We start from the raw sequence: 18,166 nt of genomic DNA, 5'->3' as shown, positions 1-18,166 counted from the left end.
GCCTGACCCAGAAACGGCAGGAGGACAGAGCAAGCTGAGCACAGGCCAGGGAGGGGTCAGCCCGCGGACCGGGGAGCGGGGCAGGGGCTGCGGGGAGGGGTTTGGGTTTTGTCCTCAGAGCGACCGGAAGCCCCGGGGTTCTGAGCAGGGGCTGCCGTGACCTGGCGTCTGTGTGAACGACCTGTAGATGAGAGTGCACGTGGCCAGGTGGGGGGGGATGCCCACTGGCATGGAGGTGGCTGGACTGGGGAGGTGATGGCTTGGAAGGGGTGGGCGGGGGCTGAGCCCTGGGCGAGGTGGGGTCCAGGGGCCCAAGAGCAGCCAGGTGGTGGGGGGAGGGGCTGGGTGGGTTGGCGAGAGTGGGGTTCACGGGGGCAGAGTGTGGGTGCCGCCATCTCAGAGTGGCAGTGAAACAGACTGGGCTCGTCCCAGGACTGAGTCCCTCGCGTCTCCAAGGCTGGGCGGAGAGGGCCGGGGGCAGCAGGAGGAGGGGGTGGACGCTGCCAGGGACCACCGGTCAGGACGCGGCCGGCAAGGGGCAGAGGAGAAGGCTCCAGAGCCGGGGGACGCCTGCTCAGGAGGCGGTGACGCCCCCGCAGGAAGGGCGAGATGGGCAGGAGTGGGCACTGGCCCCTGCCAGCCACCTTGTCCAGGAGCATCGCCTCTGGCCCTTTGTGGTTTGAGCTGCCTTGAGGGCTGACATGAAGCCGTCACAGGACAGTAAACGTCCCTCCCAGATCTCCCCCCCACCCCCGCGCACGCGCACATACACACACACACGCATGCGTGCATCTCCCCCTGTGGGCACACGCGCTCCCGCACGTTCACACGCGCAGCGCTGCTCCCGGGTTTGGGAGGTGAGTTAACGGGAAACGCGACATATGAGCCGCACGACCGCCGAGCAGGTCTCGGGAGTTGAAGGAGAATGCGGGTCCCATTTCGTCCATTAATTTAAAATTACAGCATCTTCAAAGACGGAAGGACGGGTAGTAATAACATGGAGTTGAAATGAACAGGTGCGAGGAAACATGGCGTGGGAAACAAAAGGAGAAATAAAGTCGGTGAGGCAGGCTCAGTAATTACGGGCCCAACTTCAGACAGGCCGTGGGATCCGGTGGAGAGAAGCCACCCAGGGGCTCGGGGGAGGATAAAAATGGAAAAAGCGTTGCATCTTCATGAGGGGCTCCAAGAAGAAACGGGAAGTCAATGGAGGGGGCAGAATGTTGAAATAAGTACTTTTTAAAGATTTGAGAATTAGAGAAGGATTTAAGATCCCAGACGGAAAGTCGCAGAGGGCGAAATGGGACTGACTTTTAAAACATACCCTTCGATTCACTGATGCAAAAAAACAAAGACGGTGGGGAAATTCTTTAAACGCTTTTCTACAAAAAGACAAGAGTCACTCTACTTCAAAAGGTGGGGGGAAATGACCTCAGAATGTTGAAGGGAAAAGGCTTGAATTTTATGCCCAGCAGAATTATTACTGAAACGAACGGGGTGAAAATACATTCTGAGGCCCACAAGGTCTGAGAAGGCAGGTCACACGTCACACGGGATCCTCTTCGAAATCCGGTTGGTGGAGTTTTCTGCAGAAAGGGAAAGTAACCAGCACTTAGGCCCGACACACGGAAAATCCCAGGTAAGTAAAAACCCTAGTGACGTTCGCCATTCATGGAATCGTCAAGCCTTCCCCAGACCATCACATCGGTGGCAACCTAGACTAGATTCCAGGCTGTTCCAGAATCCCTGAGGGCAGCCGAGGTGCTTGCTTTCTTTGGAGGTGGGAGGCATGATGGAGACAGTTTTCACATCAACTTGTTAAGCTCTTGAAAAATACCAACACTCTTTAAGTTAGGAGCAGCCACCAGGAGGGAAAACACTGAACATATAACCTTCAAGATTAGCCAACTAGATCAAGTTTTTCTTCTATGTAGGGGGATAGAACACATGCAAACAGAAAAATAAGAGACGGCCTAACCATATCCCAGTGTAGCAGAAATTACAACAAATAGCGGGGAGTTTAACTCTTCAAAAGATTGCATTAAAAGACAAGATACAGCGTTCTACTTCTAGCCGTGATGGAGTAACCCATACTGGACCAAAAACCATTAAAAAGCACAGAAAATATATGAGGAAACTGTTTTTAGGCATTTTAATGTAGAAGGGTCAGTGTTTCAACAAATGGTGCTGAAACAACCCTCTCCCGGGTGTGTGAGGCCCCCACGGTGTCAAAACATCACAAGACACAGAAAATGAAACACAGTCAACACTAAGAGAAAGAAGGAGGACACCCAGCAGGACCTGCACACGGCTTGAGTCAGAATGACCGGACAGAGGCCAGCACAGGTGACGGAGACACAGACTTGCTTTAGTTTATTCGGACAGAAAAACACGACTCAGCAACTAACGACAAAACTGTTTATGGATGGAGACACAGCCATGGTGGGTGTTGACCGCACCACACCGGGTGGAAGAACAGGACAGAAAGGCTGAGAACGGGGGGTTCCACTCATACCAAGGTCAGGGACAGGCAGAGACCACCTCTGGTGAGGAAATTAGAGCCATCACTGCCACCGGGGCACAGGCTGGAAGGGGCTGGAGGGGGCTCTGGTAGATGGGGGCCTTGGGGTTGAATCTAGTAAAACTCACTGATCTGAGGGCTTAAGACCCGGCATTTTGTTATAGGTAAATTTCATGTCAATCAAAACAAACAAAACAAAAACCCTGGAGGTAAATACCCCAAAATAGTGGTCATGGTTAATTTGGTGGGAATGTGGGTGATCTATTCTGTGTGCGGATTTTCTGACTTGTGTTTGGGTCTCAAAAAACAGAAAAAGCAGAAACCAGAAAGGGGAAGCATCCCCACCTGGGGCTCCTGCGCTCTCCCGACCCAGAAAAGAGCATCTGCAGCTGGGCACCCCCAGGGCTCCCCACAGCTGCCCCATATCTGGCGCTGGATCGCTTACGTAAGGAGGATTGAGGCGCTGACATCTGAGATCTGCGTCCAGGCTGCGTCCTCGGCGGCCTGGCCCTCCCCCCTTCCACCGCCCGGTCCTGGGTCCTGGTGAACACCCACCCGGGCTCTCCCCCAGCATCCTGGGATTGGTGCCCCAATGGCCCCAGGAGGCAGGTGCCGAACCGAGATGGGCAGATGGGGTCCTGGATGTCCAGGGGGCCGTCCCGAGCTTCACAGGCGGCGGGGTGGGCACCTCCCCCCACCACCTCGGGCAGGGCAGCCCCCGCATGGTGTGAGGTGGGGCTCCTGGGCTGGGGGGAGGCCTGTGGAGGGTCCCCTCCACCCCCTCGATGTTTCTCAGGGGCTCCACCCCCAGGGACCACACTCCAGAGGGTCTCCAAGTCGGCCAGATGGGCTGTCCTCGGGTCCCCCCAGGTCACCATGGCTACTGTGTCAGGGAAGTCCTACCTGTGTCTATGCCCCCGAGGGGTCCCCTCGGGGCAGAGGGGAACCCACGGGAGGTGTCGGGGAGCCCGGACCTGGGTCCTGAACGTGGCTCCGGGTCCCTCACAAAGTACCAGGGCCCATGGGGGTCTGGGGGCATCACAGGCCCCTGTGAAGTGCTGGCCCGAGACCCCCGGCATCCCTGGAAGGCAGACATCTGGACTCCCTGGGGCTGAGGATCCCTCACCCGAGGGGGACCTGCCACTAGATTCTCCTCCGAGCAGGACCACGTCTCATCACTCCATCCCCAAGGCCCCTCAGGCACAAAATCTGGGTTTTCGTTAATTTACCCAGAACAGACCAAAATAAAATCCCTGCTTGGACCCTCCCCTGGCAAATGAGGTTCGAATGTTTGCTGACGCCTCTGGGGTCAGAGAGAGCAGGTCTGAGGACCCACGGGTGCCCCAGGCCCGGGTGGGAGAGGCAGCCAGGCCCGGCTCAGTGCCTGGGCCTCGGGGATCCCACAGGGACGAGGGGCTTTGGGGGCTGAGAGGGGCTGAGTGTGGCCGAGGGGCGTGGCCCTGGGACAGTCGGGGCGGCTGGGACATTTGCCGAGAGCGGTCAGACGTGCGTCCTGGCGGGAGGCCATCATGTCACCATGCTCCGGATACACCGCCCTGCAGATAGACAGGCGTTTACCAGCCTCCCGGGCAGGTCCCCAGGAGGCAGCTTCCAAGGCCATCTCACAGCAGACAGATGATGGGGGGCAATCTGGTGAGTGGCGTGACCGCATCGAGTGCGGGGAGTCCCCTAGATCATGCCGGCCAGCCAGGGCGGCAGGAAGAGGCCCACCGTCCCCAGCAGGCAGACGAGGATGAACACCCAGAGGAAGATGCGGTCGATGACCATGGCCACGTACTTCCAGTCCTGCTTCACCTGTGGACAGACACACCCGGTCACGCCCGGCCACACCCTCAGGCCTCACGCAGCGCCAACCTTCTAGAAGCTCTGTTCCTATCCTTGCCCCAAGGTCACCAAGGTCACAGGCACACCTGTACTGGGTTGAGGGGTGGAAAGGGGCCACAGAGAAATGGCTTGTCCAGCTGAAGTCTGGGCTCAGAAGCAGTGGGCTGCAGGGTCAATGCCCTCTACAGGGGGTGGACAGCAGAGCCACTGCAGGGGACAGGGTCCAGCATGGTGGCCCCACCTGACTTCACCTGCCTGAGCTCCAAGAAGGTAGTGATGCCTCTGGAGGAATGCCAGGGTCCGCGCTGTGTCACGGTGTAACGTGCTCTGGGTTTGCTAAAGCTGGCGGCACCGTGGGGACCAGCCAGTACACCCCCATTTGCAGGTGGGCAAGTGAGGCCCAGGGAGGGGGCACCCACAGCCCCTTGGCTGTGCAGGGTAAGAGCCAGGAGCAGCCTGAGTAACGGGGCCTGGCCTCCAACAGAAAGCCCAGGGCGGGCTCCACGGTGGACGGCGTCCCAAGAGTGACAGCTGAGTCCCAACTGCCCTCCACTCCTGCCCCCTGCCCCGGGGCGGCACTCACGGCCGGCTGCCCACGTGGCTCGAGCCCCTCATGGGTCAGTGGGTCTCTCAGCTCTGTCCCTAAAGCCCCTTGAGGGTGAGGGTCACATGTGAAGGTGGGCACAGCCCTGAGCTGCGAGCAGGCTCTGAGCCGGGCAGCTGCCGGGGCAGAGGGCTCCATGGAAGGGCAAGGGGGGCACCCCGGGCTCGAAGTGGGAAACGCGCTGAGTGCATCACCTGCGGTCGCTCCCTTGGACCCGACGAGGAAGGTGGCTGCACCATCCCGTCTGCAGGTGAGACCCCGAGGCCCAGGGCGGCGCAGGACGGGCCATGGTTACACGTCCACACTGGGCGAGCAGGTCCCAGCCTCCACCTGGTGTGACCCCAGGGCAAAGGCTCAGGGAGACCACAGGCGGTTCCTGGGTGGGCAGCTGTCAGCCCCTGAGTGACCAGAAAGGATGCAGCCCCCAGGCTCAGGCCAGCCAGACGCTAGCGGGTCTGATAGGCCCAGGCAAGGGCAGGGTCATCACACCCCCGTTGTGGGGCCGTCAAGGGAAAGAAGACTTTTCACTGCTGTTTTGTGCTCTGATTTTTAAAGTAATCAGAAGCGTCCTGATAGTTTTAAGCCAAAGCTGAAAGAGCCGTGTTTATTCTCAGGAAACCAGAGCAAATGGGGTCACTATAAGCGAGGCAGCGCCAGGACCCTCTGTTCCAGGAAGCAGCCCCGCGGCGCGCGCCTCCGCGCTGCCTTTCAAACCACCCCTCCTCCCAGGATGAAATGCTCGCAGACAAAGCTGCCCCAGCCCCGATCCCAGGCTGGTTCCTGTGAAGTCGCTTTGCTCCCCAGAGCCCGGGGATGACGCCCGGACCCAGAACCAGGTCGCCACAGCCAGGCCCACGACGCTGGTGGAGGGGTCTGGGGACGAGGGGCCGGCCCTGCGCTGAGGACCGCTGGGCCTCCGAGATCCTGGGGACACTTCAAAGGCATCGGTCTCTGCTCAGCAGGCCCTCAAGCCCGCGCTAGAGCCAGAGCTCCTCTTGTCTCAAGAGCTGGCTGCAAGATGGAACCTTCCAGAAACCCCCAGGTGGCCTCACAGCCCCTTGGGATTCAGGGGGATGACTGGGAGACCGGCTCACTGCTGGAGGTGGGGCTCAGCCACGGGACAGACGGTCCCCAGGGATCACGCATGTCCGGGAAACCATCACGGGCCATTCCCAAGGAAGCAAAGGGACCAGGAGGTTCCTGGAGCGAATGGCAGTGTCACACCCGCCCCCAGGTCCAGGGAGAGGACAGCAGGTCACGCCCGCACCCGGGGTCCATGTCACGGGCAAGAAGAAGCTAATGCGGGGCAAGGTCAACGCAGCATAGCCGATGCCCAGGTTGAGCAGCCGGTAATGACCAGGCCGACTGACCAGTGGCCTCCCCCTGCCCGCCTGTCGCTGCCCATGCCCTGAACTGGGGCTCGGCCGCCAGCCTGGACCCACCCTCACAGGCACCCACGACGTGGCCAGTGGAGCCTGAGCCTCGGGGAGCAGCCCCACTGCCGCCCCCCACCAACTCCACGGGACCCTAAGTCTCGGCCATGTCTGAGCACCCGCCCTGCCCACCCGGACCCCAGGCGCCCTCTCCCCAGCTGGGCACAGGGGCGCCGGCCAGAGAGGCAGGGCTGTGTCCCAGGCCTGAATTCTCCTCTCCCCCCGCCAGGACGCTGAGGCCACTCAGCCCCCTCCTCTCTCCTCTCAGCCCCTCTCACCCCAACCCCAGGGCCCAGACACCCCCCAGTCCTTCTTCGGGAGCCCTTGGCGGGGTGGGGGGCGCTCGAGGTCGGGGGAGGCGCTCACCAGGTACAGATGGTGCTGGCAGCCCCACCCCTGCCTGCAGGCTCCCTGCGCCCTGAAGCCCAAAGGGGGTGCCCGAGATCCACTCTGCTCTCCGCCAGCCACTCAGTGACCGCAGGGACCCCTGCTGGTCTCGGGGGCTTGGGGCAGAGGGAACAGACGGCGGGGGGGGCCTCCAAGCTGAGCAGCCAGCTCCGGGACCTGGTTTCTGGGTCTTTCACCGGCCACCCCCTCCTTCAGAGTGGACAGGGCAGCGGGGCCCATCTGACACGGCCGCAGCGGGGACTTACCGAGAAGTCTGTGTCTTCCGCCTTCAGGTGGTCTGCAATGTAGTGGACACCCTCAACCGCCCGCGCCAGAGCTGGCGACAGGGGCAGGGGTGGCGCTCTGGTGCCGGGGGCCTTGAGCGCGGCATTCGGTGCCTCCGCCTCCTTCCTGCACTTGCATTTGCAAGGGGAGGCCTGGTCTGGGGGCGGAAGCTCGGCCGAGGGGGCCGTGGTCAGCGAGGCAGGGGAGCCGTCCGCCGGGCGGTCGGCTGGGGAGGCGGCCTCTTCTCGGGGCACGCAGTACTGGATGCTCTGGGACCGGCACCTCACGCCACCCTCTGCCACTTCGCTGGGGCCGGACACGTGCTGGACGCTCAGGGACCGGGCCTTGGCGAGCCCTGGTGGGCGGCAGGGCCCGGGCGAGGGGCAGGGGCTGGCCTTCTCGGCCTCTGAGGGCTGGAGAGCAGAGGCCTGGTCCGAGGGCGACGTGCAGGCCGGCTGGGGCTTGCCCGGCTGGTCCGGGCCACAGGACGGGGTCGGGGACGTGGCGGGGCCCGTACTCCTGAGCTCGGGCTCCCCCCGGGGCTCCGGCCAGAAGCGCGGGGCCCCGGCCGCCTTGTGCACGGACTCGATGAGCCGCCGGCAGTTGTCCTTGACCACGGACGGCCGCTTCATGAAGAGCAGGCGCGGCACGACGTCCAGGAAGACGCGGCGGACCCAGGCGGGCATGGTGTGCGTGCGCGGGGAGCGGTGGTGCACGTTGAGCGTGAAGACAGCGATGATGATGGAGAGCGTGACGAATATCATGGTGAAGAGCAGGTACTCGCCGATGAGCGGGATGACCAGCGAGGTGGACGGGATGATCTCGGTGATGAGCAGCAGGAAGACGGTGAGCGAGAGCAGCACGGAGATGCAGAGCGTGATCTTCTCGCCGCACTCGGAGGGCAGGTAGAAGACGAGCACCGTGAGGCAGGAGATGAGCAGGCAGGGGATGACGAGGTTGACGGTGTAGAAGAGCGGCAGGCGCCGGATGACGAAGGCGTACGTGATGTCCGGGTACACCTCCGCGCAGCACTCGTACTTGCGCGTGTTGTAGGTGCCCACGGCATCCACGATGACCCACTCGCCGCTCTCCCAGAAGTCCAGCTGGTCCACGCGGCTGTGCATGCTCACCAGGTCGATCTTGGCCTTGTCGTAGGTCCAGGACCCGAACTTCATGGTGCAGTTCTGCTGGTCGAAGGGGAAGAAGGTGACGTCGATGCTGCAGGAGCTCTTGTAGATGGCTGGGGGTGTCCACTGCACCCGCCCGTCGTGAAAGAGGTGGGCCTTGGTCAGGTGGGTGACGGCAAAGTCCCCGTCCGCGCTGGGTGGGAGAGAGAGGTGGTGGGCGAGGTGCCCAGCACCCGCGGCCCGGAAGCTCTCTTCCCCCCGCCCGCCGTACGCGCCCCCACTTCACAGTGGCTTTGCCCGGGAGGGGGCAGCCCTGGGCTCGTGGCTCGCCCGCCCCCCTCGCTGTCACCCCTACCCTGGGGGCGATGCTCCGTGGAGACCGTCTCAGCGGCCCACACCGCGCCTGACGCCCAAGCTTGATGGTGGTGACGACCATGATTATTTGCGGCTGGAAAGGCCGTCCACGCCACATCAGGGGCCTCAGGGACACAAGTGACCCCTGGGTAGCACGCAGAGCACCTCGTCCCCTGCGGTCACCCCAGACCTGGGCAGAAGTCGGACCTGTCCGGCCACCTTCTCCTGCTCCAGACTGGTGTTTTCTCCCCATTGACCACCCCCAGACTTAGAGGCAGGACCCCCCTTCCTGCACAGGTGAGGACTCCAAGGCCCAACGAGGCAGACCAGTCTGGGCCCACCCCGAGCAGGATGGGGACTCCAGCGTCACATCCCAGGCCCTCAGCCCTCCTGCCTCTCCCTCGGCCTTGGGGTGCCCTGTCCACAGACCGGGGCGGGCGACAGAGCGAGGGGCTGCTGTCCCAGCCCTTCTCCTCGTGGGCAGAGTGCCCAGCCTGCAGCCCTGGCCCTGGGCCTCCCAGACAGTGACGTCCACCTCGGTTTTCTCCACCAAAGACACCCATGGTGGGATGGGGGGCACACTGACACCATGAGAGGTGAGGCAGCCGGCCGTGGGGACACAGGGACACCTGCTCACGGCCCCCTGAGAGCCCTTCTTGCCCCCAGAGTCAGCCACTCTCTCCTCTGCAGCTGGAAGCATCCGGTCCCCAGTCTGGGTCCTGAGTGGGTGCCACCTGGGCCTCGGGGGCCCCTCTGTCGGCCTGTTTCCCCACAAGGCCTGAGCTGCCCACGCTGACCGTGCGTGGTGCCCACAAGGCCTGGGCTGCCCACGCTGACCGTGCGTGGTGCCCACAGGCAGGTTGAGGCGGCAGCCGTTCCCCCAGCCCCTCCAGCAGCCCTGCCGCTTCGGCTCTGAAACGCTGATGGGAGACCTCGCCTCCTCCCCCCAGGACACCCCCGAGACAGCTGGCCCCAGGACTGAGGGGCACCGGACGCTAGTCACCAAGCCCGTGTCGTCACACTCGTGTGCTGAGGGCACGTCGGCCCCGGCCAGGTCCTCAGAGGGCCTAGGGCTCTGCACGTGGGACCCGGCGCCTAGCGCAGCGCCAGGAAGGAGAGCTTTCCCCAGGGCACGCTGTCACTACCCGTCACCGCTGCACGAAGTCCCGCCCCTCCCCCCACAGCTGGCTCCTGTGCCCGAGGGACAAAGCACCACCCAACGGGGCCGTGCCCCCAGCAAGCCCAGGGGTGTGGACAGCGGGACCGCGTGACCGCGCACACGGAGAAGAGGCGCCCGACCCGGCTGGTCCCGTTCCTGCTCCAGGCCGCAGACGCCCATCCACGTGAGACCCTCTGCCTGACAGGCCGACGCAGGGGAGCCCCCGGTGGGTGGCATGGCCTCACGTGCACGCCCTCCAACCTTGAAGGGGTGCCCCAAAGCTATCACAAAAGCAACCCCCCAACCCTTCCCCTCGCCCAGCAGCCTGTGCTGACCGCTCGGCCTCACTAAACGCACACGGCCCTGGCCGTCAGCTACCCGCTGCCCCTGGAAACAGGCCTCCTCAGTGGCCGTCCGGCCAGCATCAGCCACCAGCTCTGGGGTCTGTCCTCAACCACGCCCAGCCCCATCCAGAGAGGGCCTCGGTGCCGATCTCCATTCCCAAGAGAAGCTGGAGGTCCATCCCGCTACCTCCCATGGGTCTTGGTAAGGAGGCCAGAAAGAGAGGGGCCTTGGGTGGCGGCCCCATTCTCCCAGGCTGCCGTCCCCGGGGCTGTATGGCTCCCAGAGCAGTCCTGACAATGCTCCCCTGGGCGCCAGAGTTCTGACCCTGATACCTATGTTCTGGATCAAAGAGCCACTCAGGCGTATTCCGTGCTAGGTCCCAGCGGGGCAGGGGGCTGGGGCAGCTGAGCGTGGACCCCGGGGGGACCGGGCGGCTGGAGAACTCCAGGGCGCAGGATCAGACCTGGCAGCTTGCAGAGGGAGAGCGGAGAGCCTGCCCCGCCTTCCGTTCACCGCGCGGCCCCCCCTTAATGCAGCCCCGAAAACCATCTCCTCCACGTGCGGCCGCTCTCCCGCTGCCATTACTGGAATCAATTAAGCTGCAAGAGGAGCCCAATCGTTCTTAATCAAATAGCAGCATTTTGTAGGTCAGGCCCAACCCTGGGGGCCCAGGAGGGCTTTTGTGCAGAAGCACTGGGGTCTTGGTGGGAGGGCAGGGGGCTGTGGGCAGATGGCTGGAACCAGAGGGGACCAAGTGCTTCCATTTGCTGTAGCTGTAAGTGCTGTGGAACTGCCGCCACCCAGGCCCGAGTCTGGATCTGCCAGTGTGGATTCAGCTCAGGGTGAGCTGGCCTGGCAATGACGCAGCAGGGACACGGGGACGCGGGAGGGCACCAGGCTGCCTCGAGGTCAGGGACACCTTGAAGATCCCAGGAAAGGACAAGTTCAAGGACGCCAGCCCTCTGGAGCCCACTGTCGGCCACCGCCGTGCCCATAACACCCCGGCCCCCCAGCACAGAAACACCCTCCAAGAGATCAGATTCCAGAGCCAGGGACACACGGCCCAGACAGAGGCTTTGTTTGCTTGCGTGTGATTAGCGGGGTTTGGGGAGACTGCGGGCACAGATGGAGGGGCAGGAGGAGGGCGGGGGTGGAGGCAGCAAGCCGGGATGGGGAGGCCGTCCTGGGGCTTCCTCCCCTACACCTCCCGACCTTTGTTCCCGGACGCGGTCAGCTGCGTGTGCAGGGCCCACTGTCCCCGGACAGGGACTGACTCTGGAAAGGACTCCAGCCCGAGGTGGAGCAGCTGCAGGGCCTGCAGTCATCCTGGGAGGAGCTCAGACCCCTTCCCGGCCCGTGAGTGACCGAGGCCCCTGCCCCAGCCTGGGCAGGGACGGAGCCCCAGGCGCCACTGCTGCCCCCAGGACCCCGTCTCCTTGCCACGTTGCCCGCTGATGGGCCTGCCCCCCACACCCCAGGCCTCAACACCCTCCTTTACTCACTCTTCCTCCTTCCGAGCCTGCCCTCAGCCCAGACAAGCCGCCTGCCTCTTGCTCACACCGGCCTTGGAAGAGTGGCCTGGCCGGAGCACGGCTGGACCCAGGCACCTGCCACCCTGCCGGCTAAGAACCCCGGGCTCACTTGTTGTACAGGACGATGTCCGGCCGCCAGATGAGCTCAGAGGGGATGCGGATGGAGGTCACGTTCTCGTAGTCAGCGGGGTCCCAGCGCAGCTTGTAGTCATGCCACTCCTGGGGGAAGCGAGGGGGGTGGTCGGTGAGGGGGAGGAGCAGGGGCAGGGAGGGGCGGGGGAGCAGTGGGGGCTCCCTCCCTCTCACCTGCTTCACCCACACGTTCGTCGTCATCATCTGGTTCTTCTCATCCTAGGGCACAAACGAGAAGAAGGTAGGTTGTGATGCCCTCGGGTTCAGGACACGTCTCTCTGGCCGAGACTCCTTACCCGAAAGGATGGGCCAGGGCTGAACGTGGGGAGTGGGTGACCTCAGGCGGGAGTGAGCGCCTTGTCCCTGGAGGCAACCAAGCCCAGGATGGCAGGCCCAGAGGGGACTCAGGGCCAGAAGGAAAGTGAGGACAACGTTCAGCTGACTTCACTGGTGGCCGGGCCTGGCCCTCCTCCAGCTACCGAAGGGTCTCAGAGAGAGGGAGACGGCGCCCCTTCCCAGGCGGCCGTGCTGGCCCTGCCCACCTGCATTGCTCCATCCCGGCTGGCGGGGCAGCTGCCCTGCGGATGGGCTCCAGGTGAGCTGGCACCTGCCCCTCCTGCTGCACCAGGGCAACCCACTCACTGGCCAAACTGCCCCCCAGGGCCTGAGCCTCAGGACCTGAAGGTGAGGGGCTAAAACAGGTGAGGTGGGAGCAGGAGACCCGGCAGGCTCCTCTCCAGGTCACTGAGTGGGCACCTGTCCAGGTGAGAAAGGCCGGACCACACACGCTGTGAGCTCCCTTCCGGCCTCTGCACCTCCCCCGACTTCACAGCCCTCCCGGGTTCACGGACGGGCCGTCAGGTCCAGCACAGGCTGGAGGCCTCTGGAGAAGACCGCCAGGCTCCGTGCAGGGACGTAGGGGTCCTCACACCCCACTCTGAACCAACCTCCAGGGACCATGGCCACACCCAGCCCACTCAGAGGGCAGCTGGGCTTGGGGGCTGGCTCCTTGCCCAAAGTTTGGGGCAGGGCCCTCAGCAGCTGATGGGGGGTCCCCTCAGAGAGCAGGGAGCCCATGGGGACCAGAGAGGACCAAAGGGGCTCTTTCCCTGGGGGAAGAGGGAGTGGACACGGGACACAGGGTGTGGGGAGGGAGTGGACACGGGACACAGGGTTTGGGGAGCAGCGCCGGAACCAGCCTCCTCCCTCTTTCTGATGCCCAAGCTTTGCCCCCACTTTCTGATGCCTAAGCTTTGCCCCCCCTTTCTGATGCCCAAGCTTTGCCCCCACTTTCTGATGCCCAAGCTTTGCCCCCTCTTTCTGATGCCCAAGCTTTGCCCCCTCTTTCTGATGCCCAAGCTTTGCCCCCACTTTCTGATGGCCCAAGCTTTGCCCCCACTTTCTGATGGCCCAAGCTTTGCCCCCACTTTCTGATGGCCCAAGCTTTGCCCCCACTTTCTGATGGCCCAAGCTTTGCCCCCACTTTCTGATGGCCCAAGCTTTGCCCCCACTTTCTGATGGCCCAAGCTTTGCCCCCACTTTCTGATGGCCCAAGCTTTGCCCCCACTTTCTGATGGCCCAAGCTTTGCCCCCATCTGCCCCAGACCAGGGACACACAGGCCATTGGGACAACTGCTGAGGCCAAAGAAACCAAGGGTGGTCAAGCAAGCAAAGCGCCCAGGGCCGGGGGTGGGGGCTGGTGTCCCTGGGAGCTTCCCCTCCTGCTTCCCCCAGGGGACAAGCCCCCATCAGCCAGGTCACAGGAGGGGACCACATCTCCTGCGGCCCAGGCACTGCCCTTGGCCCTGCTCTCTCAGGGCCACGTGGGATGGGCTGCCAGAGGACACTGAGGATAAGTGTGACGTGAGTGGGGCCCGGACACCACGTCCAACGACCTCGACCTTGGCAGTGCAGTCCTGCGGTGCGGCCCCCATCACCACGTCCCTGCCCTTCCCCCCTGGGGACAGCCTGCCGGGCTCTGCCCCATCCCCCGCCCCCAGGCTCAGAACAAGCTTCCAGGTGGCGGGGCCTGGCCTCCTCCCCTTCGTGCCAGCCGCCCCCCAACGCAGCTGTCCCCCCAAGCACCCGTTTGAGGTGCCCTCTGTACATTCCGGCACCTGCAACGTCAGCCCGGGGCCCAGAAGCGCCCAGGAATTCCCCAGCCTCCTCTGCAGGCGTGAACTCACACACACAAGCACTCTGCACCGGGGCACAGACCTGCAGCAAACACCCGAGCCCCACAAACAGTGGGGCAGGGAGGCTGCCCCTTCCACAAACGGCCAGCACCCAGGATGGGCAAGGACGTCTTGTCAGCACACGCGTGTGTGCAGGAGTGCCCTTGGCCAGCGTGGCTGCAGACAGCAGAGCCTGGGAGCCGCTCCTGTCCTGCCTGGTGCTGCCACGGGGCCTCGGGTGGGTCCCTCGCTGGTGTCTCGGAGCTGGTGTGCTACAGGCTGTCTCTCCTGGGCAAACCGGGGAGAAGCGGTGATGGGGGGCGGATGCTGCCATGTGGCAGGGGGTGGATGAGGCAGCCCCAGGAGCTCAGGTAGGGGGACAGGCCGCGGTGCAGCCGACCCAGAACATGAAGCCACAGCCACCACTGGGAACAGCATTTGCAAATGCAGTGGGTCGGGACCCCTGCCATCCTGAGTTGCCTTCTGGCTGTGCCCCAGCCAGGAGTACTTTACAGGAAGCATTTAAGGCCTGGTTCCAGGAGGCCTGAGGGCACAGGCCAGGACAGGGGGACTGACCGGGTCTCTCTGCTGATGGGGTCCAAGCACGGCCCTTTCTGTCCATGTGAATGTGGCTACCGCCCCTCCCACCTCCCAGAGCCCCTTGGATGTTGCCGGCTCAGCCCCAAATGGAGCTGTCACACTCATCCCATTTCACAGGTGAGAAAACCAGGGCCCTGAGGGTCACCCAACACACCTGGCATGAGCCAGGAACCAGGGCCTCCAGACTCCAAAACTGGCGGCTCCCCCCCTCACGGAGCCCACTTGGGGTTGGGGTCTCGGCAGGGGCGTGCGGTGGGCATTTGGAGAGACCTACAGCCTCCTGCAGCGGCACAAGTTCCAGCTCCCTCTGTGCAACCAGAGCTGGCTGGAGACCCCAGCCCAAACCCAGCCGGCCTTGGACCTCCTCGTGGCCAGCCAGCCAGGCTCCCAGAGGCCCCCTCCCTGCCAGGCCAGAGCCCACCCTCCAAGGCCCTTGGGACCCTGCCCCAGGCTGTGCAGCTACCACCCAGTCAGACCCACAGGACGGGCTCCCACCCCTAATGGACGCCCCGGCCCCTCCAGAGCCGTGGCTACTCGGAAGCTGGACCCCCGGCCTCCTCCCAGCAGCTGCCTTGGTCCCCAACCAGGAAGGGAAACACATCCGAACCAGGTGGAGGTCAGGGTGCTGCCAGGGTGCCGCACGGCCTCACCCCATCCCACGCAGTAGCACGACTTACACAAAAGCCCTAAACTCTACCACCGGCCCCACAGAGGTACTTCCTGCTCTCTGCCTCTGAAGATGACAGCCCGGACCCCCTGCTGCAAATCTGGCCCTTTGAGCTTTTCTACATGGAAAGCGAGGAAAGGGCGGGGCTTGGGGGTGTCGCACAGAACCTGCCTTGCCTCCCGGCTTGCTTAGGCGTGTGGGCTGGGCTAAGGCGGGGCTGGGGCACACTCCACGTGCAGCTCTGATGCAGCCCTCCCAGCTCATCCAGCCCCCCTGCCCCTGCCAGCCCCGGGGCCCCCTCCAGGCCAGCCCCTCCCAGACACGGGTGCTCCCTTCAGGTCACTGCCCCCCCCACCCCCCCATCACCTACCACGTCAATGAGCTGTGCGATAGACAGGCCGAAGTGAACAAGAACTACATCCGAGATGTTGGCCACGGGCCGGGACCACTTGTTGTAGCCAGAGAAGAGTTTCTTCAGCAGCCGTTCCTCCGCGTGGGCCCGGGTCTCCACGTGGCTGCTCACTGCGGGGACCAGCAGGTGCGCGGCTCAGGGGCAGGGGATGGTGGCCGTCCAGGATGCCCCCTTGGGCCTCCTGCCAGGCCGTGCTCAGCACCTGGGCTCCCTTCCAGCTTCTCACAGCACATCCCTCCTACCTCAGGACCTTTGCACGTGCTGCTCTACTTCCAGCCACAGTTTCTCCCCTACCCCGTGGGTCTGTAAGGGGGTCTGTAACTTCCTCAGGGAAGCCTTCCTAGCATGGTGCCTCTCACCATGAAAGTAGATAACGGGTATGATAAGTGCTGATTTGGAAGCATCCCCGTCAGACCGTGACTGTGGGAGGGAGGGACTGTATCTCTAGCTACCAGCAGAGTCCTGAGAACCTTGCCTCAAAGTACAAGGTGGGGGTAACCACAGGACAGGAGGGGGCAGAGGGCAGCGGGAGCAGACCCAGGAAGGGAGATGGAGAAAGGAGAGTGAGGGTCCAGCCACCGAGAGCCTGTTTCCTTTGGCTGTGGCATCCGCAAGCAATCACCCAAGAAAAAAACGTGCTTTGACGTGTAAGGGGTACTTTAAGTGCAAACCCCGACAATGAACCTGGCACCCTGTGTTCTTGGACGGACACACAGCCTGCCCTCGATGACCAGGTCTGGAGTGAGCCTGGGGAGGGGACCCCTCATTCAGCTCTGCCCATCGGCTAATCTGTGGTCTGAGGGCTTCCCTGCCACTCCTGGGTGACTTCGCTGGGACCACTGCATGGGGGGGGGGCGGGAGTTTGAGGAGGGGGACAGGAGACCCCTGCTGCTCTGCTCCTCTCAGCTCGGTCCTGCTCCCCTGTGAGTCATGGATGGACATTAGGAGGGCACTCACAAGTACCCCTGGGATCAGTCCTAGATGCCCAGGACCCTTCACTCCCAACCCAGAGCCCCAGCCCGGTCCCTCTGACAGCAAGGTGTAGCCCCCTCCTCACTGGGGAGGCCAGAGAATTACACTCCACTCACCCCTGAAATAGCAAGGTGGCTTCCCAGGGAACGGGGAGCAGGGGGGCTAGAACTTCCCCTGTCCCGGTGGGCCTGGGGGAGCAGAAGAGGTTTGGGTGGGGCCCTGCCAAGGGCAGAGGCCACCCCTCTGATTCCCCAAACCCCGGTGCAGGGGGGAGGTGGGCAGGCACCATGCAGTCTGCAAGGAAATTTGGCACAATGGACAAATGGGGGCGGGGGAGGGGGGAGATGGACCGCGCCTCTCTCCATCCAAGTTGAAGCTTCTGGGTCCAGCTCTTGAAACAGCATTCCCCCTCACCCACCCAAACCCTGCCTGGCTCAGCCCTTTTGCGTCTGGAGGGGGGGTGGGGGTAGCCTCCGCGGCTGCCCCGTTGCGCGCACCCGCGGCTTGGGACCGCTCCCTTCCTCTGGCTCCGGAGGTCCGAGGCCGCCCTGAGCCGGGCGAAAGGGGGTCCTTCCAGCGCCCCGGAACTTACCAGGCAAGAAGCCGGCCCCCAGCAGCAGCAGCAGCGGCGGCAGCAGCGGCGGCGGCGGCGCCCCCGGGCCCCCGAGCTCCATGGCGCACCGAGCGGGCTCTAGATGCGGGCGGCTCCCGGCCCCGCCGCGCCCCTGCTCCGAGCTCCGCGCGAGTCCAACTTCATGCCCCCCGCGCCGCGCGGGCAGCTCCGTCCGCCGGGCCTGGTTCGGCGCTTCTCCCGCGGGGCTCGGCGGCGGCTACCGCGCCGGGAGCGCGGGGCTGTGGGCTCAGCGGCGCGGCCCCGCCCGGACCTGCCCGCCTCCAGCCGGCGAGGAGGAGGGGGAGGAGGGAAAGGAGGAGGGAGCGGGAAGGAGGGCGAGGATCTGAGGGGAGAAGGAGGGGGAACGGACCGCGAGCCGAGAGGGGGCGCGGAGGCTGCGCTCTGCCCGCGCAGGGCCAAAGTTTCCTTCGACCTCCTGGGGCTGGGGACGTGCCCGAGCCACGAGTGGGGGCCCGGTAGTCACTGCGTGCGTCTGGGGAATCCCTGCGCGGTCTGGTTCGCGGACCACGAGACACTGACCCCCTCCTCGTCCCCAGCCCAGAGCCTCAACGCCTGCCTGGAGGGAGGACGCACACCCAGGGTCTCCGGGCGCCAGGAGGGGAGCCCCGCACGGATCTGGTTAATTTCATCACCCCCGCCCCGCTCTGCAGTTTGGAAATCACAGGTCTTCCCCAACCAGGCGCTCAGGATAGAGTCCACCCCCTATCGGCCTGTCCCTGGCGGACCCGGAAGCGTCCAGGGGAGCCTCGGCCCCGCGGCCCGCCCTTTGGGGGGCGGGGAGGACCCTAAGGCCCCCGCCCCGGGCGAAGCCTCCTCTTGCTGCCTCCAGGTCCGGCCTGGGCCGGGGTCCGCCGCCCGCTGCTCTGCGCGGCCTGCGAGTGGGGGGCCTGCGCCGGCGTGAGGGCAGCCCCCATCCCACGCGCGGCGGGCAGCGGCTGAGGGGCGGCCGCGGAGCGCCTCGGGCCCAGGTGCCCGGAGAACAG

At 64.2% G+C, this 18,166-nt stretch overlaps 1 protein-coding gene across 1 annotated transcript; it reads right to left on the bottom strand.

The window, feature by feature from the left end:
• Positions 1-4,210: 4,210 nt before the first annotated feature.
• On the bottom strand, positions 4,211-17,812 carry CHRNA4 (cholinergic receptor nicotinic alpha 4 subunit). The gene is given in 11 exon segments (XM_061208182.1): positions 4,211-4,336; positions 7,057-8,395; positions 11,702-11,811; positions 11,899-11,943; positions 15,536-15,687; positions 17,142-17,354; positions 17,357-17,465; positions 17,467-17,514; positions 17,516-17,730; positions 17,733-17,796; positions 17,798-17,812. Coding segments are annotated over 11 exon segments (2,436 nt in total).
• Positions 17,813-18,166: the final 354 nt, after the last annotated feature.

Source organism: Eubalaena glacialis, chromosome 13 (genome assembly GCF_028564815.1).
Source record: "Eubalaena glacialis isolate mEubGla1 chromosome 13, mEubGla1.1.hap2.+ XY, whole genome shotgun sequence".
NCBI lineage: Eukaryota > Metazoa > Chordata > Mammalia > Artiodactyla > Balaenidae > Eubalaena > Eubalaena glacialis.
The sequence above is the reverse complement of the archived record's forward strand: the minus strand, read 5'-3'. Positions and strand labels throughout refer to the sequence as shown.